Source organism: Rana temporaria, chromosome 4 (assembly GCF_905171775.1).
Source record: "Rana temporaria chromosome 4, aRanTem1.1, whole genome shotgun sequence".
NCBI lineage: Eukaryota > Metazoa > Chordata > Amphibia > Anura > Ranidae > Rana > Rana temporaria.
In genome coordinates this window covers 297267387-297293770 of record NC_053492.1, presented here as the reverse complement: position 1 = coordinate 297293770, position 26384 = coordinate 297267387, and the positions used below count along the sequence as shown (strand labels likewise).

The 26384-nt window shown below is 43.2% G+C and overlaps 1 protein-coding gene across 8 annotated transcripts in view; it reads left to right on the top strand.

Moving 5' to 3' along the window:
* Positions 1–26384, top strand: part of MAP7 (microtubule associated protein 7) — a 244015-nt gene that overhangs the window by 114468 nt on the left and 103163 nt on the right. For all 8 annotated transcript variants that reach the window (XM_040350497.1, XM_040350494.1, XM_040350501.1 and 5 more), the window contains exon 2: positions 24734–24817. In XM_040350497.1, coding sequence (XP_040206431.1) covers positions 24734–24817 — 84 coding nt within the window. The remainder of the gene's footprint in view (positions 1–24733; positions 24818–26384) is intronic.

Sequence of the window (26384 nt, the reverse complement as noted above, 5' to 3'; positions counted from 1 at the left end):
GCATGCACGGCGGAAGCCACCGTTATCCACACCACAGGAGGAGGAAGAAAGCTGCCGCTTGCCGGGACACGCTGCCCGCCCGTATCCTAGATGGGGTAAGTGTGGGGTTTTGATGTCCTACCGGGAGGGCGGGGAGGGTTGGCCGTTTGCCGCCACTTTACCCCCCCCTCCCCCCCAAATAAAAAGACATCAACCGCCACTGTGTGGAACACTGTTTGCCTGAAAAGCAACTAGGAATTCCGATTCATGTGTTTTTTCACTTAAAGCTGAACTCTGGCATTTTTATTAATAATCTTTTTTTACTACTAATGGCAGCGATCTGCGATTTTTATCGTGACTGCGACATTATGGCGGACACATCGGACACTTTTGACACATTTTTTGGGACATTTGTCATTTTTACAGCAATAAGTGCTATAAAAATGCACTGGTTACTGTGAAAATGACAATGGTAGTGAAGGGGTTCATCTGTAGGGGACGCTGTAGGGGTTAAGTGTGCCCTAGTGAGTGATTCTTACTGTAGGGGGGCGTGGCTGGGCGTGTGACATCACAGATTATCATTCCCTATGACAGGGAACAGACGATCACGGACAAGCCACTAGGAAGAATGGGGAAAGGTTTGTTTACACTTACCTCTCCCTGTTCTTCACCTCTGTGACGCGATCGCGAGACACCAGTGGCGATCAGGTCCCGCAAGCGCGGTCATGGAGCTTCGGACCGGGTTGCGAGCGCTCCGGCGGCGGCGTGCTCGCGACCCTCGGCTGGGTTCTTAAAGGGGACGTACATGTACGCCCTTGTGCCCAGCAGTGCCATTCTGTCGACGTATAACATGTGAAAAACGTGTGTATGCTAATGTAAGTGGAACTGAAGATGGATGTTAAGGCCTCTTGCACACTAAAGCTTGGTTACTGAGCTAAAATGTAGCCCATTGTTTACAATGTGTCTGTGCTCACAGGTGTGTAAATAAGCGCCAAGTATTCCTCAGTAAAAAAAAAAAAAGGAAAATCTGCATTCCTGGTCAGTATTTTGCACTGGTACACACATATGAGCATAAATGTGAATGACTTTTACCTAGGAAGGTATTGTGCACTCGAATGCGTGCAAATAAATGAGGATTTGCGCAAAACAAACCTAAAATGACGTCCAAAAAAAGCAACATCTCAAACATCTGTACCGTGTGCAAGGAGCCTAAACCCAGTAATATGAAAATAGTTAATCTGCCCACAATCCCTGCCGCCGCCCCCTGTGGGGCCCATGGCTTATAAATCTTCTTTTTACAATAAAACACTGCCACTATATACCTTTTTGGCTGATCTATATACCGCTGTCACATGATAAACTGCAGGGTCTGCCTGAGTGCTGAGTGTTCAGGTAGGAGGAGATTTCCACTACAGCCTGTGGCCTCCTGCTGTTATGAGAGGCGGATCATCCATCAATCAAGATGTGACATCCCACCCACTGTGTTCTTTTTTTAGTTACTGGACATGGAGGAGGGAGTGAGGGACTGGGCTGTCATTTAAGATCTGTATACACGGCCAAATGTGTGATGTCAATACCACGTGACCTGAAAAGCTCAGCTCAAAAGGAAATGTTCTCTCCAGCAATGGAGACCAAACTGAGCATGTGCAGCTTTACTACGCTGACTGTTTATCTGACCCTGAATAGCCTTTTTACACCATACAGAGGATTAACCCCTTAAAGTGTAACTTCAGTCATTTTTTCATCTTGCCACCTATTAAATCCTCTGTCAGTTTTTAACTTTGGATAGTAAAACATAATTTTTTTTCTGCCAGTAAATACCTTTATACAGTCCGCTTCCTGTTTCTTGTCTGTGAAAAAAGCCTAGGCTTATGACATCATGCACAGTTCTCGCTTTCTCTTTCTCTCTTGTGACTTTGCCAGGAAGGGATAAGTCCTAAGAGGGCCAATGAAAGCAGCAGAACTGGAAATGCGTGTTTGTGTAAATCCAGCAAGTGAACAGGCAGCAGCTTCAGCTGCCCACAGTTAAAATGGTTGCAGCCAGACTTGGTAGAGGGAGATTTCTGCAGCAAGTACAGAATCACAGTATATTAGGGCTGCAACTAACGATTATTTTCATAATCGATTAGTTGGCCGATTTATTGTTTTGATTAATCGATTTAATTGGTTAATAACTTTGCAATTTGCATTTTTACTTTTTTTTTTTTTTTTTTGCCCAAAAGGGCAGATTAAAAAACACAAATTGCTGCAAAAATGCATTATATGCTTTTCTTCAGCTTCTCCATTGAAGTATATTGAACCAAAAAAACGAAATGGCACAGTTTTTGCCCTTTCCAAATATGCAGCAGCTGAAAAAAGCATAGATGTGAACGTGTCCCATAGGAAACCATGTAAAAGAACTGTAATGTGTTTCTGCAAAAAGCAACAAAAAAGGTGTGACCCAGGCCCAAGATGTTTAGTAACATAATGGGATAAACAAAATTGTACAAAAAAAGGAAATAATTGCTACTGTAAGGGGTTAATTTTTTACTGTGAGACAGTGGAAGTAATATTTACAGTAGCAATTTGCTTTTTTGTACTATAAAGGGATCATTTTATTATTTTTTTTAACCCCATTATGTTACTGGCCGATTAATCGATTATGAAAATAGTAATCGATTAATTTCGGCCCTACAATATATATAAAATAATATGCAAAGTGGTTGGAGGGAAGCTTCAGAATGGCAGACTGCAGTTCCTCTTTAAGTTCCACAGTGAGTATAACATGCTATTCTGACAGACAGATTTTACTGTTGTGCGTTTAGTAACACTTTTGAACTGAACTGAAGATGGATGTATAAACTGATGTTGGCACATGTAAGCTTCATGCACGTGGGCACGTTTTTGTCTTTGTAGGCATTACGCATTTCTGATGCCTGGGATTTCACAGCCACCCATAGACATAATTGGGTAAATGACACTTATGTGACACTACGTGATGCGTTTATGTGTGACACTTGGTTTTTATGGGCAAATGTATCCGTAAAAAGATTCTGTTTTCATTGTTTTCTTTTTTTAATCAGTTTTCATGTGACAACTAAAGATAATGAGAAAGGACCCTAAGGACCTTTTTCACGTGAGCGTCATCAGTTCCATCACAAAAATGTATTTGAAAAATACAAGTATGAAAACTGGCTACTTTTAAAGTGATTGTAAAGGCTTTGTTATTTTTTTTGTAAAAAAAAAAAAAAAATGTCATACTGACCTCCTCCTGTACAGTTGGTTTTGCACAGAGCAGCCCGGATTCCTCCTCTTCTCGGGGCCCCTCTTTGCTGCTCCTCGCCCCTCCCTCCCTTGAGTGCCAACAGCTTGCTACAGGGGTCATCCAAGTTCCGATCGGACCCCCCCCCCGGTCATGCGGCGGTTGGAAATCGCCGGGGAGCGATCCGGGATGTGGGCGAGGCTATTTGTTTCTAGCCACCCCCCCCCCCGCGCGATCGCTCCCCGGAGCTGAAGAACGAGGAGAGCCGTATGTAAACACGGCTTCCCCGTGCTTCACTGTGGCGGCTGCATCGATCGTGTGATCCCTTTTATAGGGGAGACACGATCGATGACGTCAGACCTACAGCCACACCCCCCTACAGTTGTAAACACACACTAGGTGAAACATAACTCCTTCAGCGCCCCCTGTGGTTAACTCCCAAACTGCAACTGTCATTTTCACAATAAAGAATGCAATTTAAATGCATTTTTTGCTGTGAAAATGACAATGGTCCCAAAAATGTGTCAAAATTGTCCGAAGTGTCCGCCATAATGTCGCAGTCACGAAAAAAATCGCTGATCGCCGCCATTAGTAGTAAAAAAAAAAAAAAAAATTAAAAATGCAATAAAACTACCCCCTATTTTGTAAACGCTATAAACCAATCGATAAACGCTTATTGCGATTTTTTTTTTTACCAAAAATAGGTAGAAGAATACGTATCAGCCTAAACTGAGGGAAAAAAAACATTTTTATATATGTTTTTGGGGGATATTTATTATAGCAAGAAGTAAAAAATATTGCATATTTTTCAAAATTGTCGCTCTATTTTTGTTTATAGCGCAAAAAATAAAAACCGCAGAGGTGATCAAATACCTCCAAAAGAAAGCTCTATTTGTGGGAAAAAAAGGACGTCAATTTTGTTTGGGAGCCACGTCGCACGACCGCGCAATTGTCTGTTAAAGCGACGCAGTGCCGAATCGCAAAACCTGGCCTGGGCATTTAGCTGCCTAAAGGTCCGGGGCTTAAGTGGTTAAAATACAGGAATCTGACACGGGGGCTAAAAGTTCAATGCATGAGACCTACATCGGTGTAAAGTGATGGCGATCTTTCCTGCTAAAATATATAGCAAATCGGTGAGCAAGAAAGCCAAAGCTTCTAAGCTTGGAACCAACTTATTCAATCTACGAAGTAAACTGAATGAAAGTGATACTAAACCAATAATATAATTCATTCACATAAATCGTATATATCATGCCACTCTATTTTGTTTTTATTTACAAAATCTTCTAAGTATCCTATTCCTGCATCACTGTTGTGTGTGGTCACATGATCTTTTTCTGTTCTTTGGCATCTGCAGGGAAAGATCGTTGGGAGGGGTTTCTATTACTCTGCCTATGTATGACCTGATTGGTGCTGTGCAGATTACATGACAAAAAAAAAAAAAGAAGAGCAATTAAAATTCTAAATATCAAACTGTTATATCTCCCTAAAATTTTTTTATTGAATATCCGATGTGTTTTTTTTGTGCATTAATATGATGTACACTATCCGAGATGATTGACACTAGCTTTCATTTTGTTAAGACGGCGTCTGCATCCAAGGCTCTTTTTTTCCTTTTATTTTTTCTTTACATGTATTAGCAATTACAGTTGATATATTAAATTAATACTGATTTATAATAAAACTAAGCTTTTTTGAGAGTCTGTTAGTGAATGTAATTCATCAGCATACTATATCCCGCCCCCAAAGCAATGGGAGGACAGAGGGAGAGAGAGACATTTACCACTGTGTATATGCCCACATGTGTGACTCTATAGTCACATGGGCTGCATATATAGGAAATGAAGATCTTAGAATGGAACTAAAACAGAGCATGCTCGGTAGAGGACACAATCTAGACTACACAAGCTCAGTCTGCAATGGGAGGAACAGCTGAATGCAGGATCAACCAGGTATACTTTACACTACACAAAACGAATGCTTTTGTGGTTTTGTGAATATGCACACTTCGTTATATAGCATGTCATGGGAGTTTTTCATAGTCTAGGTGTAATGACATCTGCTGTGCCACATCATAAATTAAACTCACCGCAGCCATAACTGTCCTTTAGAAAGCGCTTGATTTATGAATAGTGCAATGTGTATTCTAATTCACTTCCTACACGGGAGGTGTATTTAATTTCAATAGCTACTGTACTTCTAATCCCTGTTGCCTGATAGAAATATGAATGTCTAAAAGAGCAAGTTTGCTGTTCCATTATGACTCAAAATTACTTTCTGAGACAGGCATAAACTAGGAATTAGTAAAATCTATACTTTTCTCTTTTTAAATGGGCCTTGTTAAAGTAAAAAAAAAAAAAAAATCTATGTTTTATCCATAGCTATTCAAACTGAAATTGGGAATAAGCAAATATTGTGTATTACTTGAATCTTGGTGTATTTCATCCAGATCGGTGCAGTAATTCCGTGTGGAACTTCATCTTTATGCAGAACCTCCTTGAAATAAAGACCTGTCCCTGCTTTATCTTTTTATAAAGGGTGACTGGTCTTGTCTCCGCCCCCTCCTGTAGTTTTCTGCAGACAGCCTGAAGTGGGTGGACTTCCTGGACCCAGGGCTCAAGTCCTGCAGGAACGCGTGGGAACGGAGTTCCTGCACTTTTTTCACAGCAGGAACGCAGTTCCCTTTGCAGGACTAGAGCAGCCGAGCCGCCCGAGCCAATCCTTCACTAAGCGGCGATGCCCAGCTCGAGTCACTGTCAGGGGCAGGCAGGGCCAGATTAAGAACATCATGGGCCTGGTGCTGAGGATTTTGGTGGGGCCTTTTAGGCTGCATTCACACCTCCGCGACAAGTAACGCCGCGTACGCGGCGTATTTTGCCGCGAATAGTGTAACTTTTTTTTTACAAATCCTTCCTATTGCTTTGTATGGCCGAACGCCAATGCCGCCTGAAAAAAAGGGTCCGGGACTTTTTTTCATGCCGCAGGTGTACGGCGTCTATGAGATGTGAACCATCTCATAGACAGCAATGGGAATTCTCCCCTCCAGCGGCACGAGCGGCCGGCGTTGGGCGTTTTGTCGAGGAGGTGTGAATGGGGTGTAATAAATAATAAATAAATGCGTGGGAATGACATGAACGCAGCCCAGCCAAGGCAAGTGACCAAAGACACAGAACCCAGAAGGAAGACCGGGTGAAGATGGAAGTGTCCAGGCCCCGCCTGATTCATCGCAGCACTGGAGGGCTCAGTCTGAAAATTGAAGTGTACACTAATGTGCTAATATGCTGTGCATACTTGTACGTTGTGGCATAACCTACCCCAGGGCCTCTAAAAAGTAGTAATGTCAGGAAAGTTTACTACCGCTTTATTATCACAGGATCCCAGGAGCCTCTCATGGGGCCCCCTACTGACCCGGTGGACGGTGGCCCTTGGGCAGTGCCTAAGTGCACAGTTGCCAACATTTAAAAAATATTTTCAGGGCCACTTTTTTATATTAGTGCTATATTTAGAGTAGCTGAGATCCCCGATGTTCCTCTATACATCATAGTAGTAATCACAAAATTAAAGGAGTACTAATAATGGGGCAGAACAAATATGAGAACTGATATTTCCTTTAGTTGAACTAACAAAAGTGTGTCCATTCTAGAGCTGGTAACATTGAGGATATTCAGTATAATTTTAAAGAACTGTTTTTGTGGTTAAGCGACATAGGGGAGGAGTATGGACGGTATATAAGTGGGAAGTATGTGCAGGTGAGGGAGAGGAATGTGGAGGGTCTAACAGTGGGCACTATGTACAGGAGAGGAGTACAAAGGGTACGGAAAAAAGCACTATGTACAGGAGAGGAGTGTGAAGGGTATGACAATGGGCAGTATGTACAGGAAGGGTGAGGGGGTATGACAGAGGGTAGTACGTACCAGAGAGAAGTGTGGAGGGTATGATGGGGCAGTATGTACAGGAGAGGAGTGTGGAGGGTATGACAGTGGGCAGTATGTACAGGAGAGGAGTGTGGAGGGTATGACAGTGAACACTATGTATAGGAGAGGAGTGTGGAGGGTATGACAGTGGGCACTATGTATAGGAGAGGAGTGTGGAGGGTATGACAGTGAGCAGTATGTACAGGAGAGGAGTGTGGAGGGTGCGACAGTGGGCACTAAGTACAGGAGAGAAGTGTATGACAGCAGGCACTATGTACAGGAGAGGAGTGTGAAGGGTATGACAGTGGGCGCTATGTATAGGAGAGGAGTGTGGATGGTATGACAGTGGGCACTATGTACAGGAGAGGAGTGTGTAGGGTATGACAGTGGGTACTATGTATAGGAGAGAAGTGTGGAGAGTATGACAGTGAGCACTATGTACAGGAGTGGAAGGATATTTAGGGACTGAGTAGTGGTTAAGCGGGTCATACATGGATTGAAATTACGCCAATTATGCAGAGACCAGCCATAGTCAATCTATGTATGGGCTAGCTGGTTTTACACAAGTCAATCTATTAATCAACTTGAGTACACAACCAGCCTGTTAGGTTTTTCCCAAAACAATCAGTGCTGCCAGCTAAAGTTGGCAACACTGATCATTGTATGCACTGGCAGAACACAATAACACTGAAGGAGTGATTCCCCCATCCACAGGTCAGCAGGTGAGAGGGTGTGTGGGGACAGGCTGGGGAGAGATACTAGTCAGTGGCTGGGTAGGCACTGGTAGTATCAGAGCCAGATACACACAGGTTACATACGCCACGATCGTTAGAGCGAGAACAATAATTCTAGTACTAGAAATCCTCTGTAACTCTAAACATGTAACCTAAAAAAATGTAAAGCATTGCTTAGGATACCAAAAAAAATTGTGCTAACTTAACTAACTACCGTATTTATCAGCGTATATCGCGCACTTTTTTGCCCTGAAAATCAGGGCAAAATCGTGGGTGCGCGATATACGCCGATACCCGCTTCCCGCGCCGAGTTTTGAATACTGCGCCGGCATATACCGAGCGCAGTACACTCGGGCAGGCTCGGCCAGTCTCGGCTTCTTCCGCGGTCACGTCCTGGACGTACAGGACGTGAGCGCGACAGTTGCCGAGCCTGCCCGAGTGTACTGCGCTCGGCATATGCTGGCGCAGTATTCAAAACTCGGCGCGGGAAACGTGCGGGGAGGACGCGAGGACGCCGGAACTGTCGAAGAGGACACCGGACCCGCCGCAGAAGAACACCCGACGCCGCAGAAGGACACCCGACGACGCAGAAGGACGCCGGACCCGCCGAAGAGGACACCCGAAGCCGCAGAAGGACGCCGGACCCGACGAGGCCGCCGCGCAAGACACCAAAACTGTAAATACAAAAATAACTTTTTTTCCACAGGTTTGGGGGTCACTGGGGGTGCGCGGTATACGCGGGAGCGCGTTATACCGCGATAAATACGGTAACTGTTTTTTTAATGAATGAAACATTTTTTTTCCAAAAAAACATGTTTGAAAAATTGCTGCGCAAATACCGTGCTAGAGCTGCACAATTAATCGTTAAAAAAATTGTGATCTCGATTCAACCCCCCTGACGATCTTCAATGCAGAGTTTGCTGATTCTTTCATATAACAAGTGGAGAGACTTTCAGCTATCAAAAGAAAATATCTGGGCAGTCTGCCAAGTTTTTAACAGGAAACATTGTAACTAACGCTTCCTTCTTAGATCAAAGGGATACACTTCTGTGTGTAAAGAACAAATCTGGGCAGTCTGTGAAGTTTGTAAACAAAATGAAACATTGTAACTAACTAACATTGTAACTAAATTTAACCACTTAAAGTCCAACACTTGTTTCTTAAGTTAGAAAGCAATATTATTTGCTAGAAAATTACTTGGAACCGCCAAACATTATATATATTTTAGCAGAGACTCCAGGGAATACAATGGCTATTGCTGCAATATGTTATGTCACACTGCATTTTCCCACTTCAATGAATAATAAAAACCATAAAAACAAAACAGTGAAGTTAGCCCATTTTTGTTTTTGTTTTAATGTGAAAGATGATGTTACGCCGCAACAATCGTGAGAGAATCGTCATCTATCTTCTAAGCAAAAAAATTGCAATTCTCATTTTAGCCAGAATCGTGCAGCTCTGTACCGTGCAACATAAAAAGTGCAAAGACCACCATAGAGTAATTTTCTAGCAAAAAACAAATGATGATTTTTACATGTAGTAGAGAAGTGTCAGAATTGGCCTGGGTGGCAAGGGGTTAATTACCATGAGTAATATACAAATAATTATTATAAGCACTGTGATCCTATCAGTCTGCTGTAGTGTGTCAGCTTGTATTTATATTGGCCGCTCTGAATGTAGCTTCTGACAGGCTGTGCAAGCAGGCCCGTATCTCCGGAACCATAAATGATAGCTGTCCCATATTTTAACCAGTTGTGGGGTAGGTCTTCAACTGCCTACCCCCAAATGTGGGGTTTCTGTGACCTCTGGTCATTGAGCTACAACCCCCCAAATTCGATTTTTTTTTTTTTTTTGGGCAAATGGGCCTATCTTGAGAAAGGGGCCTGGAGCTGCAGCTCCATCAGCCCCATTGTTAATCCGGCCCTGGGGGCAGGCAAACCTTAGTAATTCTTTATGTTACTGGCCACCAGGGCTTTTTTTCAAGGGAAACTTGGGGTAACTCGGTTCCACCACCTCTGGCTCAGACCCTTTGGTGCCTGCTCACCACAATCACTTGTAAACACAGAAGTCCGGTTTCTGTGTTTACAAGTGACAGCTCTGCACTCTGTGTGTAACCCCCTGAACTCTGCACTCTGTATGTAATGCAATTCTGGTATTTAATGCCCCTTTAAGACCCTTTTCCTGTTTGTGAAATCTGAACGGGGTCACTTCCTGTATATGGATTAATCGGGCAGTGTGCAGGTATTCCGTCACTTCCTCGATACCGCAATGTCTCCTGGGAGCTTTTGTCATTGTTCCCAGGAGACATTGCAGAGGTCTGCCGCGAGTTATCGCGGGATTTAAAAACTTTCTAAATCCCGCGATAACTCGCAGCAGACCTCCGCAATGGTGGGGGAGTGGATCTTGGGTGGGAGTTCCCACACTTTTTTTCCCCAGGACTTGACTCCTGACTGGACCCCTCCCACAGCTCTGTTCTCTTCACAGGCTATGCACAACACAATGATAATGTCACTGCTATTTTTTTTTACAAAGTACGGTAATATCTTAATAATCAGTCAGTCAGTCAGTCAGTCAGTGTCAGAGGTGGAGTAGGGTGCTTCGGACCTTCCGCTTACGAGCCTGCTCCCACCCAGATCTGGCAGTCAGAAACTAGGCAGACTTCCATTACCTGTGCTGCACAAGGAACAGCTCCTAGGAACCAGGAACCAGCTCTTTTCTCTCCTCGTGGACTCCTTTTTCCCCGCAGGTAAGACCCTGTCTCTCAGGGCCTACCATCCTGGGGAACCACTGACGGCCGTCCTTCTCAGGGCAGCCGTCACACAGACCCCACACTGCGGCTCTCGATTCCATCTTTTGCTCGGAATCCCCACTCGCACGACCACCCACGATTGTGGTGGCCCCCAGACACCCCCCCTGGGTGTATTTTCGGCGCTTTTCGGCGTTTTCACACGCCCGCGCCAGCCTGCTACTTTTCGCGGCCGCCGCGCCTCAGGAAAGTCCGCGGCTTCAGCCGCGGCCTACCGGCGCTCCGACCGTTTCTCCCTGCACCTGCCACCAATAGTGCAGTTCTCTCTGATTATCGCCCCTGCACCCCTAGAGGTCCCCTCCACCCCCCTGTTTAGCAACCAGATCGGTGGAATCATTTTTTTTACCAACCTGATTGCCCCCCCAGCCTGGGTCCTGTGTTTTTGCCTGGCGGCCATCTTGGTGCACCCCAGCAACAGTGACACCCAGCATCCCCCCCCCCTTTTTCCCCTCATTAAGTCATCAGTCTTTGATCCAGGGCTTGAGCCGATCGCCTTTAGGGATCAGGAAGGAATTTTTTTTCCCTGCCGCAGCACATTGGCAAGCTTGCCCAGGGTTTTTTTTGCCTTCCTCTGGACCAAAGATTGCTGAGAGCGAGGATTCTGCGAATCCTCTCTCACCGAACACCCGCACCCCCGCCCACGGTGACTGGCAACAATGGTTAAATTGCGATACTCTGCAGAAACCATTTGGGGTCTGAGACAATTCGCAACAATATTACCTGCCGTCACCAAAAAAGCCTTAATATCAGATCAACTTTTGAGAGTCGATCGACGATCGATCATCAAAAATTTCAATCATTCAACACAGCTCAAGCACATATCATGTGCGCTGCTTAACACTAGATCGGCAGTTAAACACCGTTCAGAAATCCATGATTTCTTACTACAAAACTATCTAGACTGCCTCTTTATTACAGAAAGTTGGCTGTCAGACGACTGCAACACCATTCTCGGAGAACTGGTACCAGCAAATTATCGCATCTTAACGGAAAATAGAATAGGGCAAAGAGGAGGAGGCCTGGCGGTGATTCATAAGTCTCATATTGCAATCACTAAACCGGTCCTTCAAAATCCTCTACCTTTTATGGAAACCCTTACGCTTCAACTTCAAGCGCACTCCCAGGAGACCGTTCACATTCTCCTCTGCTATAGGCCCCCTGGGCCCAAATCGCAGTTGCTTCCAGCATTAACGGAGTTCATATCCACTTACTCCCTTAACAGCAATCATCTTTTGCTGCTCGGGGATTTCAATCTGTGGGCCAACTCCTCACAGGATCCCATCGCGGAGGCCTGCATCGACCACCTGGAAGGGTTAGGACTTCAGCAACTTATATGCGGTCCCACGCATGCTTCAGGTCACACACTCGACCTAATTTTCAGACAAAATCTGAAAATAAACATTTTGGGTAATGAACCTTTGCCATGGACAGACCACCATGCAATTAGCTTCATAATTCCCAGAATTCCACTAGTTATGAAAGCACCCAAGCCGGTGACAATACACTGGGCTAGATCTCAGAAGAAGCTCCACTCGGAACTCTTCAGATCTACCCTGGGAAACCGAATTGGGGTTATTCCTCCTCAGCTAGCAGCCTCAGATACATTGGATGCCATAAATGCAGCTCTGCTACAGTCAGCCGACTTAGCAGCACCAAAGCGCAAAGTCCGCAGCTGGGCAAAAAAGTCCAGCTGGTTCAATAACCAGCTGTCGCTATTGAAGCAAGAGCGCAGAAGGGCGGAAGCCGCCTGGAAAAGAAGTCCTTCAGAAGACCGCCTCAACTTCTACAAAGCAGTAACAACACGATATCACAAGGAAATTTTCAAAGCCAAAAAACTTCACTTTTCCATGGTGATTAACAGCGCAATGAATCGCCCACGCGAACTCTTCAGGATGGTCACCCAGACCATGAATCCGGGATGTCTTGAAGTCCCCACTTCAGACACCCAAGAGTTCTGCAATGAACTATCGGATTTCTTCATCAACAAAATTGAAAAAATTCGGGTAAGTATTCGGCAAAACAATACTCCACTCAGCCCCCTCTTCAATCAACTACAAAACACTGACAGAAAGCCTCTACAATCAACTAAGTTCACTCTGGAACCCATCTCCATAGATACCACCAAAAAATTCATTGGTGCGTTGCGCAACAGCACAGCACCCAATGACATCATTCCCACCAAGCTACTGAAGGAATGTGCCGACATCCTGGCGCCTCCAATCACACAGCTTATAAATCAGTCATTTAAGGAAGGCATAGTGCCTTCCCTGCTGAAAGAGGGCACAATCCTGCCGATCTTGAAAAAACCTAATTTGGATCCTATGGACCCAACTCACCGCCGTCCCATAACAGGTCTAAATGCTCTGTCCAAGATAATGGAGAAAGTGGTGGTAAATCAGCTGCAACAGCATCTGGATACCCACAACCTACTCGATCCATTTCAATCCGGGTTCCGTCCCGGACACGGGACAGAAACGGCCTTACTGAAAATATGGGACGATGCGCTCGAGGCCGCAGACGAAGGAGAATCGTGTCTCCTGGTTCTGCTGGACCTAAGCGCAGCCTTCGACACAGTAGACCATAAATTGCTACTGAGACGACTAACAGAAGTCGCCGGAGTCTCAGAAGATGCCTTACCATGGTTCTCCTCTTTTCTCGGAAACCGATCACAAACAGTGAAACTGGGATCTTTCACGTCAGAAAAACGCACGGTGCCATGTGGGGTCCCCCAAGGATCCCCCCTATCACCGGTGCTGTTTAATATCTATCTTCGTCCTCTCTTTGATATTATCAGTAGCCAAGAACTACTCTATCACTCTTATGCAGACGACACGCAGTTGTATTTTCGCATCTGCCACAAAAAGGATCATCATCTCAGATTAGAGAAATGTCTCTCTTCAATAGAAAACTGGATGACTAAGAGTTATCTCAAACTCAATAGCGCTAAAACAGAACTCTTCATGTTCGATGCCAGTCGGAAGAGACAACCGGCAACAAACTGGACACCATCGCCCATTCTGGGACAAATCATCTCCCCTAGCTCCAAAGTCAAAAGTCTAGGAGTCACGTTTGACACCTTCATGACAATGGACGCACAAATAGGGTCAGTAGTCAGCGGATTGCACCATTTGATGCGCCTACTACGCAGACTTATTCCATTTATCCCCAAAGAAGACGTAGCAGTCGTGGTGGGAACAATCGTGAATTCCAGACTGGACTATGCAAATGCCCTTTACCTCGGGCTCCCCAAGTACCAAATCGCTCGTCTTCAAGTCGTACAGAATACGGCCGCTAGACTGGTGACTGGGAAAAAATCTTGGGAATCAATCTCACCTTCACTGAGATCCCTTCACTGGTTGCCAGTGAAAGACAGAATTGCATTCAAAGCACTCTGCCTGACACATAAGTGCATCCATGGGAAGGCTCCTAGATATCTATGCGACAAGATCAAACCGCACAATTGCAACCGCATTCTGCGATCCACCGACCAAAATCTGGTCAAGGTTCCTAAAACCAAATACAAATCCAAAGGAGAAAGAAGGTTTGCTTTCCAGGGCCCCAGGCTTTGGAATGCTTTACCAACCAGCATTCGGTTGGAGCAAAACCACCTGTCTTTCAGAAAGCAGATCAAGACCCTGCTTTTCTGAAGGCATGAGACACAAACAACTAGCGCCCAGAAGCGATTCAGTTCGCATGTGCCGCGCTATATAAATTTTTCATTCATTCATTCATTCATCTGGGTTTGAAAAGGCATTTGGTGCACACAAAATGATTTATATGTTCTTTTGGCAATCAAGGATTATATTCAAATGAAAGTTTGTGTGCCCTGAATCTACCTGCTATAGTTTTTTTTTAATGCAGGCTAAAAAACGAATGGAACAATTTAGTTTATATGGATAATGAAAGATTCTTCTCCCCTTTTGATTTAGCAGGGTAAACCTAATTTTCACTGCTGGGCAAATATTCACTTTGCCTGGTACAATGTGAACAGGTAAAAGGTGGCCCAGAGGACCACACTGAGGCTAAATAGGCTGAGTATCAATGCTCCTTGTCCTGTGTGTAGTATCTCACTATGAGCATTGCAGGATTTCTGTTATTTAGGGACCTTTTTACATTTTTTTCTTTTTTCCTTTTAACGTCTTTCAACCTGCCTGGCATCCTTGTAAACGGTTTCCAACACTGGAGGGCCGTAAGGATCGGCAATTATGTGATCACATGATCAAAAGCTGGTCCTGTTGGCTACTGATTTGTAGCCTGGACTGAAAGCTGTCAGTCTTTGTGCTCAATGCATGCTCGCATCACACACACTACTCGCTCGCCAAGCGACAAAAATGTGCAGTGTGTGGGCATCAAAGCCCACCCTTTTGCCACCGTGTGTCCTAAAGGGGCTAAACAGGAATATTTGTGTGTTCTGTGCCTCGCTGACACAGCGATATTGGCCTTTCAGATGCTCCGTTACACACAATTGGTTGGATTTGATTCTGCCCGGATTTTGTAACTGCAAAGATTTACAAAGGACACTTCTGCAACAGACGGAGTATACTCACCTCTTCAGTGGATCACACCTCCCACCTCTCTGTTGTTGCAGCACTGAAGCCTCCTAAATCCTCTTTGGAGGAAATTTTCGTAGATTTTTATTTAGCGGATTTACTTTACGCTGCAACACAATCTGATTCAGTACTCAGAGCTCCAATTTCTGGAGTCAATGTTTGGGCATTTTCACACCGTAAGTGAAGGGCGCCGTGGTGACACCCTCCCTAAACTCAGTTTGACTGCTTGCCGACCGCCTCATGTAGGAATACAGTGGCAGAATGCCTCTCCTCTGCCGGATCGTGTATCTAATGTATGATCTGGCACTTCCGGGTAGGGGGCGCAACAGCTGTGCTGTGGATAGTCGTAAAGCAAAACCCGATCAGCGAGTGCCGTCTACTGATTGTCCACTGGCACCTGATGATCGGCGAGGAGGAAGACGGCTCTGTCAATGTAAACAAAACAGAGCTCTGTCCTGTCAGTGGGGATGTGTCAGTTTTTGTTTGCTTGCAATGTAGCGGGTGTGATTCTGCTGGTAACGCCGTGCGATAAATTGCGGCAAACCGCATTGTGGCAAGCTAAACACAAAAAGAAGCTCTTTTTTTGAGCGAGAAGCTTTGGATGATGCAGTTTATATGATTTCAGTTCCATGTATGCCCATGATCGCAAACGTCCAGGTGTGAATGGGGCCTTAGTGTTCAAAATCTGCAGCACAGAAATGTCAAATCTTTTTCCCTGCTTGACAGCGTTGTGCAGCTCTATATACAAATACACAAATCTTTTAGGCTCCCTTGTATGTATTTCATCTGTAAATTTTGCCGCCTGGACAACTTTCGGAGGACAGCTTTCCTTTCAATAACCTCTGCTTCCCCAGTCCAGAATTAGGCGAGGTTCACACTGATACAGTGCAAGTTAGTGCAGTTCAGAGGCTAATCCAATGTGTTTTTCATGCGATTTGGGTGCAACTGCGCTTTCTGGTCAAATTGCATTGGAATCGCACTGCATATATCTGAACAGCCCTAATATAATTCGTTATTTTTATTGCCTTGCGATTCCATGCGTTCTGGAAGACATCAGAAATCGCATCAGTGTTAACCAGGCCTTTTTTTTTTCTCCTCTCTGCATCTGTAGGAGTAGATATTTTTCAAGCATGTCTGTTTTGTTATTAAATAACAAAAGGTTTCTTTTTTTGTTTTTCTGAATAACTACATTCTGTTTAATAAAAATTGGCGGGGGTAAACAAACTTGTGTCCATTTACAACCACTTACCTCTGGGTCCAATTGGCTCAGCTAAAAAAAAAAAAAACATTTGAGGGCTGCGTCCTCATCCCCATAGCCAAGTGTAATGGGACAGCGGAGCGGACTACCCATAGAGCAGAGTGGGGTCTCTCTGTGTCCACATGCTGAGCTCTGCAGATATTTCTATGCTCATAACTGGTTAATCAACTTGGTGTAATAAATATATTGGAGCAAGCAGTAAAGCCTATAATAATATGCCATGTCACTGATTAGTGCAGAGCCCATACATGGATTATACCAATAGCCTGGTTAGTTAAAGGAAGACCAGATATGCACTGTGTGTGTGTGTGTTTGTGTGTGTGTGTGTGTGTGTGTGTGTGTGTGTATGTATGTATGTATGTATGTATGTATGTATGTATGTATGTGTGTATATATATATATATATATATAAATTACAGTACAGAGTAAATGTGCTGTCTGAAGCCAGATCTGTCACATGAACATTCTGTGATTGGCTACCTGGTTCAATGACCACAATTTCTGTAATGAATGCAGACATGTACTGCCCTCTAGTGTGAGAAAGGTGGATCTTTTCTTTCTTTTCTTTTTGATCTTAGACCGTTTTTATTTTATTTTATTTTTTTCTACTTTAGTTGAGCCTGCATTTACTGAAAAAAATTCAAGAGGATCCCTTAAATCCAAATTAGAATAAAGTTTTCTTTCATTCATTGTCTTTGTTTTTCTCTCTCTCTCTTTTTTTTTTTTTCTCTCTCACCTCCTCCTTTTTTTTTTTTTACTTCCATCCCTTCCTCTACACCACTTTTTATTTTCATTTTCTCTCCTCTTTTCTCCTCTCCTCCCTTTTTTCTTCTCACTTTCTTGGACAGGGTTGTTTTTTTTTTTTTTCGTTGAACCAGCAATTATTTAGTGCGTGTCAGTTAATTTAGTGTTCTGTAACGTTTTGGTTTTAAACCCTATTTATGTGCGTTTGGGGGCCCGCACCCACATGTCATATTGGGTCGCGGTGGCTGTGTCTGTAAAGACATGTGTTCCAGTAGACAACAATGGGATGTTGTTGAAGTGAAGCCTCTGAGGGTAAAAGTCAATAGACACTTAAAAAGGGGCGTACCATCATCCAGAATTGAGATATACAGATAAATTAGAAAAAGAAAAGGGGGGGTGGGCCTATTGTTGGACTATCGCAGTACCGTGATAGACCAACAATAGGCCCACCCCCCTTTTCTTTGGTTCTCTGGCTTGGGGACCTCAGAACTAATTTAACAATGGGATGCTATTACAGGGATGCTTACAACACCTGGGCATCCTGGTACTGGTAAAAGGGCACACAGCTAATCATCCCATGTGAACTGGGCCTAACAGTTTGCATTATAGTAGGAATCCTTTCTATTCAGTTACGTTTTATGAGTTGTTTCTAACTGAGTAGTATGTCTAGGCTGTGGAGAAAAACATGTTCTGCTATTAGACTCTTACTTATGCTGGCCATACACTATACCAGGGGTCTCCAAACATTCTAAACCATGGGCCGGTTTATTGTCCTTCAGACTCTAGGAGGGCCGGATTATGGCCAGCAGGAGTGGAAATTTTCCTGGCATTAGTGGGAGTAAGCATTGCCACATTTGGTATTAGGGGTAGGAACAGTGCCCAGTCCTTGGTATCAAAGGGAGGAATAGTACCCCATTTTTGGTGTCAGTGGAAGAAATGATGCCCCATTGTTGGTGGCAGGTGGCAGAATAGTGGCTTGTATCAGTGGGAGGAATAGTGCCCAAAGGGCCAGAAAAAGGCAAGCAGAGGGCCACATCCGGCCCTCGGGCCGCAGTTTGGAGACCACTGCACTATACGAAAAATCGTCCGAAATTCAGTCGTTCAGACAGTTCATTCTTTTTTCGAACGGTTAATGGGCACAAAATTGATAATCGTTGGGATGTTTTTGAACCGAAAAAACTAAGGACAAGTTTGGAAATTTTCTGCCGAATGAACGATAAATTGAAAGGTTAATGTGTCTCCTGTCCGAACTTTCTTCACTAGGTATATGTATAAAAAATACGAACCAAATTATTATTTTTTTATTTATGTCCACTGAACGATTTATCGGTCATTACATGATGGCACCATCGTTTGCGCTCACGGCCGAATGTTCGTTTTTCGAAAGTTCATTCGGATGATTTTTCGTATAGTGTATGGCCAGCATTAGTCTCTCCTCAGGACACCTCTTATAATGCCAATTTTTTTTGCTCTTTACCGCTACTTTGTTTTTATTGTTGTAATAATTGGTTGAAATGTGACCTCAGGTTTTCTGTTTTGGTACCTTTGTTCTAGGATTATTTTATCAAAGTCAGAAGAATTTTCTAACCAAGATGATTAAAATCCACTATCACGAGACTGGCTGCACATGGATCTTGTCAAGACTTTTAGATACTCCACAACCCAAATTTGGGATAAATGTTTTGTACTGGCACTCAGAGATTTGGTTGCATAGCTGAATAACGGCTGTCACAATCTAAAGTGTAAATCCACCCATTTCATTTTACAGAGTGGAGAAAAGTTTTTTTTTTTGTTTTTTTTAATCTTGTCTTGAAGTCCTAATTGTCCTTTACTTTTGGTGACAACAGAATTAGCATTATGTTGGAGAAATCTTCACAGGGTCACTGACAGCTGATCCAGATCTGCAAGTTATACCTCATCATCTTTGTTTCCTACCCCCCCCCCCTCCCAATTTTGTCACTTCTCTTTTGGAGAACTGCTACTGGAGAGTCAATCGTGTTTACACCATGCAGACAGTGATGTAGACAGCCAAAGATGGATCCCTCTGGAAGACTAAGAGTAGTGAAGGATCAGCACGCAGTGCGAACTGTCAACTCGCACAGAAATTTGATCGCATAGGTGAGAACACTCATGCCATCCGATTTCTAGTGCGGGGAAAAACAAATCCCTGCACTATTTTCTGTGCGAATCTAATGCGAGTTCAGCCATACAACTTTAAACATAAAAAAAGTAAATCATTATAATGATAATGTGGTTGCATAAGTGTGCTCACCCTCTTATAACTGGGGATGTAGCTGTGTTCAGAATTAAGCAATCGCATTCAAACTCATGATAAATAGGAGTCGGTACACATCTGTCATTTATTTAAAGTGCCTCTGATTAACCCCAAATAAAATTCAGCTGTTCTAGTAGGTCTTTCCTGACATCTTCTTAGTCAGATCCTACAGAAAAAGCCATGGTTTGTAGAGAGCTTCCAATGTATCGGCGGGATCTCACTGTTAAAAGGTATCAGTCAGGAGAAGGGTACAAAAGAATTTCTAAGGCATTAGATATACCATGGAACACAGTGAAGACAGTCGTCATCAAGTGGGAAAATATGGCACAACAGTGACATTACCAAAATTGATGAAAAGACAAGAAGAAAACTGGTCAGGGAGGCTGCCAAGAGGCTTACAGCAACACTAAATGAGCTGCAGGAATATCTGGCTGTGTCATACATGTGACACCAATCTCCCGTATTTTTCATATGTCTGGGCTATGGGGTAGATTGGCAAGGCAGAAGCCTTTTCTTAAGAAAAACATCCAAGCTCGGCAAAATTTTTCTGAATTCTCCCAAAAGCATGTGGGAAAATGTGCGATGGTCTGATGAAACCAAGGTTGAACTTTTTGGCCATAATTCCAAAAGATATGTTTGGTGCAAAAACAACACTGCACATCACCAAAAGAACACCATACCCACTGTGAAGCATGATGGTGGCAACATCATGCTTTGGGACTGTTTTTCTTCAGCGGGAACAGGGGCCTTCGTCAAGGTAGAGGGAATTATTAACAGTTCCAAATACCAGTCAATATTGGCACAAAACCTTCAGGCTTCTGCTAGAAAGCTGAACATGAAGAGGAACTTCATCTTTCAGCATGACAACGATCCAAAGCAACATCCGAATCATCAAGGGAATGGCTTCACCAGAAGAAGATTAAAGTTTCGTAATGGCCCAGCCAGAGCCCAGACCTGAATCTGATTGGAAATCTGTGGGATGATCTGAAGAGGACTGTGCACAGGAGATGCCCTTGCAATCTGACAGATTTGGAGAGTTTTTGCAAAGAATAGTGGGCAAATATTGCCAAGTCAAGATGTGTCATGCTTATAGAAGCCTCATACCCAAAAAGACTGAGTGCTGTAATAAATTCAAAAGGTGCTTTAAAGGGGAAGTAAACCCTCCTCCTATCGTTTTCAGCCAAGGAAGCGGCCATCTTGACCTCTGTTTAATCTGCAACTGCCATGATGCTGTACATGTGACCTGTTATGAAACCAGCCATTGGATGGTTTAGCAGTTTGGTTGAGAGCACAAACAAGTGTGACAGCATTTCCGGCATGCCGGGAATGTTAACTGTTTTTGTAACTATCAAATTGAAGGGTTTACTTCCACTTTAACAAAGTTATAGTTTAAGGGCTCTTTCACACGTCCCTTCAGTTTCTTTCGTCCGCTCAGTCGGCTCAGCGGGGATCCCCGCTGAGCTGTCGGCGGATAGGGCGGTCCCCGCACACAGTGCAGGGACCGCCCTGTCTGAGCTCCGCTCTGCCCTATGGGGAACCGGATGCAGACGGACCGTCTGTCCGTCTGCATCAGTTCCGTTCCGCCGGACGGAAGAAAAATAGGGTTTTCTTCCGTCCGAAAACCGGATCCCGACGGACGCTAGCGGATGCTCCATCCGCTAAAGGACGCGTTCCCATAGGGATTCATTACAAGTCTGTTAACGGACTTGTAATGAACAGACAGGCGGAACGGACTTCTGAAACCATATTATTTTATTTTTTATTTTAACTTCCCTCCACCTAAAATATTTCAGTTTGTTGTTTAACTGAGTTTATTGGTCACATTAAAGGTGGGAAACGTTCTGAAATGATTTATCTTTGGCTAATTTTTTTACATCACAGAAAGCTGAAATTTTAAGGGTGTGTGGACTTTTTATATCCACTGTAGATGGGAGCTGTCTTTCCAGTCCTTTTTGTTTTTCTGCTCATCTAGTCTTGAGATTTTTGCAGCCCAATCACACAGCATAGTCAGGCTGCTGACCTATTTTTACTGCAGTTTAGCAACAATACCAGGTCGCCTCCCTGCCTCCAGCATGCGATTAGTCTGTAAAAGAACAGACTCAAACTGATGAAGTCATTTCCTCCTGCTGTCAGCCTGTTCCTTATTGGCAACTGTAAATGTAAAATTTCTTTAAGTGTCGCCCCTCCCTCTCCCTGTCTGCTGTATAGTGGGGTAAGTCTCCATTTACATTAGCACGTCTCCAAAGTCGCATGATTTTAATCCAACTTTACACTTGATGGATCTAAGTCACACCAAAGTAGTGCAGACACCTTTTCAAAGTTACTGCAACTTAAAGTTTGCACCGATTTGAGGGATTTGAAAAGAATGGGGTGCGACTTATCATGCAACTTTGATGTCCAAAGTCGCATAGGTATAAATGGAGCATAAAGGAGGCTAAAATTATGACCACTTTGAGCATTTCTTAGTGTATTACAGGTACTTATGTAGCGCCATCAACTTATGCAGCGCTTTACATATATATTGTACATTGACATCAGTCCCTGCCCTCAAGGAGCTCACAATCTAAGGTCTCTAACTCGCATTCATACATACACGAACTAGGGCCAATTTACACAGGAGCCAGTTATGTCTTTGGAGTGTGGAAGGAAACCGGAGTACCCGGAGGAAACCCACGCAGGCACAGGGAGAACATGCAAATTCCAGGCAGGTAGTGCTGTGGGATTCAAATCGATGACCCCAGTGCTGCTATGCGGAAGTGCTAACCACTTAGCCACTGTGCTGCTGCTTTATATGTCATACATAATTGCATTCATTGATGTTTTGCAGTTGTTTTTTAGTTCAGGTTTGAGTCCGGGCCAGAGAGCCATGTGTTCTTCAGTAGTTTCTATGACTTTAAACTTAAAAAGTTAACGTGCTTTGCATGTTATAATTTTAAAGGTTAACTAAGATGCAAAACAGTATTTGAATGTGTATAGTCTAAGAGTTTGCCATTGTGTAATTGCATGCCTGTTGTATTTTAATAAAGGACTTTACCCTCTCAGCACAGCATGGACTCAATTCTAGTGCTTTTCTAGTTTTTCAAACCGGATTGTGTTTTGTACTGTTTCTTTATCTATATATCTATGAGAATGCAGATTGATGTACATTTATATATATATATAAAATTATATATTATATATATATATATATATATATATATATATATATATATATATATATATATATATATCTTATGAGAATGCAGATTGATGTACATCAATCAGCTGATGGATATATATATATATATATATATATATATATATATATATATATATATATATATATACATTTTTACATTTGCGTAACAGTCTGTCAAAAGCAATTTTTTTTTTGGGGGGGGGGGGGGGGACTTCAGTGAACTAATAAAATAAAAAAACAGTAAAGTTAGTCCAATTTTTGTTTTGTTTAATGTGAACGATTATGTTTTTCTGAAAATCGTGATCTTTGTTGTGAGCAAAATAATCGTGATTCTCATTTTATCCAAAATCGTGCAGCTCTATTGCAGCACTTTCATAAAGTATTCAGACCCCCTCACTTTTTTTGTGTTATGTTGCAGCCTGATACTTCAGTTGTGTACATTTTTTTCATTGTTTTCTTTCATTAATCTACACTCAGTACCTGATAATGAGAAAGTAAAAAAAAAAAATAGAAGTGTCTGTGAATTTCTTAAAGGGAAAAAACTGAAATATCACATGCACTTAATGTATAACTAAAGGCAAAACCTTTTTTTTTTTTTTTTAGTTTTGGGTAGAGTGGAGAGAGATCACGGTTTTTATTGATGTCTCCCGTTATGGAGATTCAACCCCTCTATTGGTCCTGTTTATCATTATTATTGAAAGTAAAAGAAAATCCTAAATTTTGGGTTGTCCCCAGAAAAGTAAAAGAAAGGAAATCTTCCAATGGGCACACTTGTTCTGGTGACCCGCGGATCCCTAAAAAATTCCCTAATATGTAGGGATTTCCTCTCACTTCCTGTTTGGCTATGGGACAGGAAGTAAAGAGAAATCGAAAAAAGACAGTGATGGTGGGAGAAAAAAAACGGACAGGGGTTATAACCCTCCCTTACTCTATCCAAAATGCAAAACAACGTTTTGCCTATAGTTCTACATTAAAGTGATTGTAAAGTCTTGTTTCTTTTGTTTTGTTTTTTCCTTAAGCCTGGATCCTCCACTTGTCAGGTCCCTCTTCTTGTTGGGTCCCTCTTCTGTGCTCCTGGCCCCTCCCTCCTGTTCAGTGCCCCCACAGCAAGCAGCTTGCTATGGGGCACCCAAGCCGAGTCGCAGCTCCCTGTATCCATTTAGTCACAGGAAGCCCCGACCCGGCCCCGTCCCCGTCCCATCTCTCCCCTGATTGGCAAGATGATGTTGGTAGCAGCGGGAGCCAATGGCGCCGCTGCTGTGTCTCAGCCAATCAGGAAGGAGAATCTCAGACGGCTGAGATACTCATGGACAGAGAGGGACCTCAGGTAAGTATTAGGGGGGCCGAGGGAGGCTACCCACACAGAAGGTTTTTTTATCCTAATGTATTTAAGTTAAAACCTTCTGCCTTTACAACCCCTTTTAAGTATTCCGAACCTTTACTTAATACTTTGCTGCCAAAAGTGCTTCAACAATTAAATGCCTTGAGTCTTCTTGGGTATGACCCGACAATCTTTGCACACCTGGAATGTGGGTTTTCTGCCATTCTTTGCAAATCCTTTCAAGCTTAGTCCGGTTTGATGTGGACAGTTAGTTATTTTCAGGTCTCTCCAGAGATGTTCAATAGGGTTCAAGTCCGGGCACTGGTTGGGCTATTCTAGGACATTCACCGTGAAGGGGGTCTGAATACTTTATGAATGCACTTTAGTTTGTAATGGTATACCTACCGTACCTGTAGGCAGCCATATTTCCTTGTTACATACTCCAGGATCAGTTCCAAAGGTTGCCTTGGTACAGGAGCTTTACTGCTTCTGCTCACAAATCATGTCCGAGACCCATTGCAAAGCATGCACTTTCTCTGGCTGGTTTAGTCTTTTAAGCAGGAAAGGTGAGCAATTGCAGTGAAGTACAGAGACCCTTCTGGTGGTTATTCTACAAATGTCTGTAATGAAAAACACTTCTGTTGATCAATAAGAGTTTGTGTACTTTTGATATTGACTGTTGCTTACATTTAATGTCTTTTTAACACTTTTTTATTTCCTCTGTGCTTTTCAGATTCTGACAGTCTTCATGGTAAAAGCCAAGAGAAGAAGGCGGGGTTGAGTCATCCTAGAAAAGACCATGCTCTATCAAAATCTGGTAAACAGATTTTCTTTTTTTTTTCCCTCCCAGTGGAAGAGAAAAGTAGGATATCAAACCAGATAGCAGAGAGAGGATGCACAGTGGATGTAAACCCTCTCCTATACCCAGTGAAGTGAACAGCCTCAGATGATACACAGAGATGAAACAAATCTCTCTACATAAGTTTTACATGTACATCTGCTGTCTTCATCTTTATATATTCTTTAGAAAGTGAAAATTGTGTTAGAATTTTTACTTCCTCTTCCAGCAATAGTAGGGGAGTCTTGGCATACGCTATTTGACAGCTGATTGGAGGAAAGGCACCCACCCCCCCTCCACATAGGCAGAAGATGAAAAAATATACAGTTGAACCTCGGATTACGAGCGTAATCCATTCCAGGAGTATGCTCGTAATCCAAAGTACTCTCATATCAAAGCAAGTTCTCCCATTGAAGTCAGTGGAAACGAAAATAATTTGTTCCGCATTGACTTCAATGGGATGCATACCAATTGCGGCCAGAGGTGGGGGGGGGGGTGTCAGAGCGCCAAAAATGGCCGAAAAGACCTGAGGACACTTCGGCTTGGCTACTGCACCCCCTTACCTCAAGGAAAATGAAGTACTGCAGGCCAATGTTCGGTTCCTGTGCCCCCGTACCTCATGCCAAATGAGGTAGTGGAGGCCTATTTTCAGCTCTGCTCGGGTCCTGCGCCCCTGTACCTCAGGCCAAATTAGGTACTGCAGGCCTATTTAGCTTGAATTCTGCTCGTCTTGCGAGTCAACACTCGCAAACCGAGTCAAAATTTAAAAAAAAAGTTGCTCGCAAATAAAAACGCTCTCAAACCAAGTTACACGGAAGTTCCACTGTAATTTCATTTTTTTTTTTTGGTTTGAACGAAAAAATACAGTAGCGTGTATGAGGCTTTAGTGTAATAAGAGAGATGCCTTTATTATAACAATAAGGGCCTGCTGCCAGCCACAGAGTGAGCTTAAGGCTATACTGGAAGTTCTATTTCCCTGCTACCCTTAAAAATACAGCATTAGTTTTTAATACAATTTAATACAATTATATGTCTCCATTAATATACAAGATCTGTGTACCCTCTCTCTGCTCTGTTTGTCATCTTAACCATAACCTTTTTAGTTTTGCATACAGTGGGGACGCTTTACAATGTCACTGAGTTTTTTTTATTGCTACTTGTACCTTTTTAGGGAAATTTATTTTCTCACTTCCTTTTTTGGTTTGATATACAGTACAGTGCATCCGGAAAGTATTCACAGCGCTTCACTTTTTCCACATTTTGTTATGTTACAGTCTCATTCCAAAATGTATTAAATTCCTTATTTTCCTCAACATTCTACAAACAATACCCAATAATGACAACGTGAAAGAAGTTTGCTTGAAATATTTGCAAATTAATTCAAAAATAGAAAATGAAAAAATCACATGTACATAAGCATTCACAGCCTTTGCCGTGCCACTCAAAATTGAGCTTAGGTGCATTCTGTTTCCACTGATAATCCTTGAGATGTTTCTACAACTTCACCTGTGGTAAATTCAGTTGATTGGACATGATTGAGAAAGGG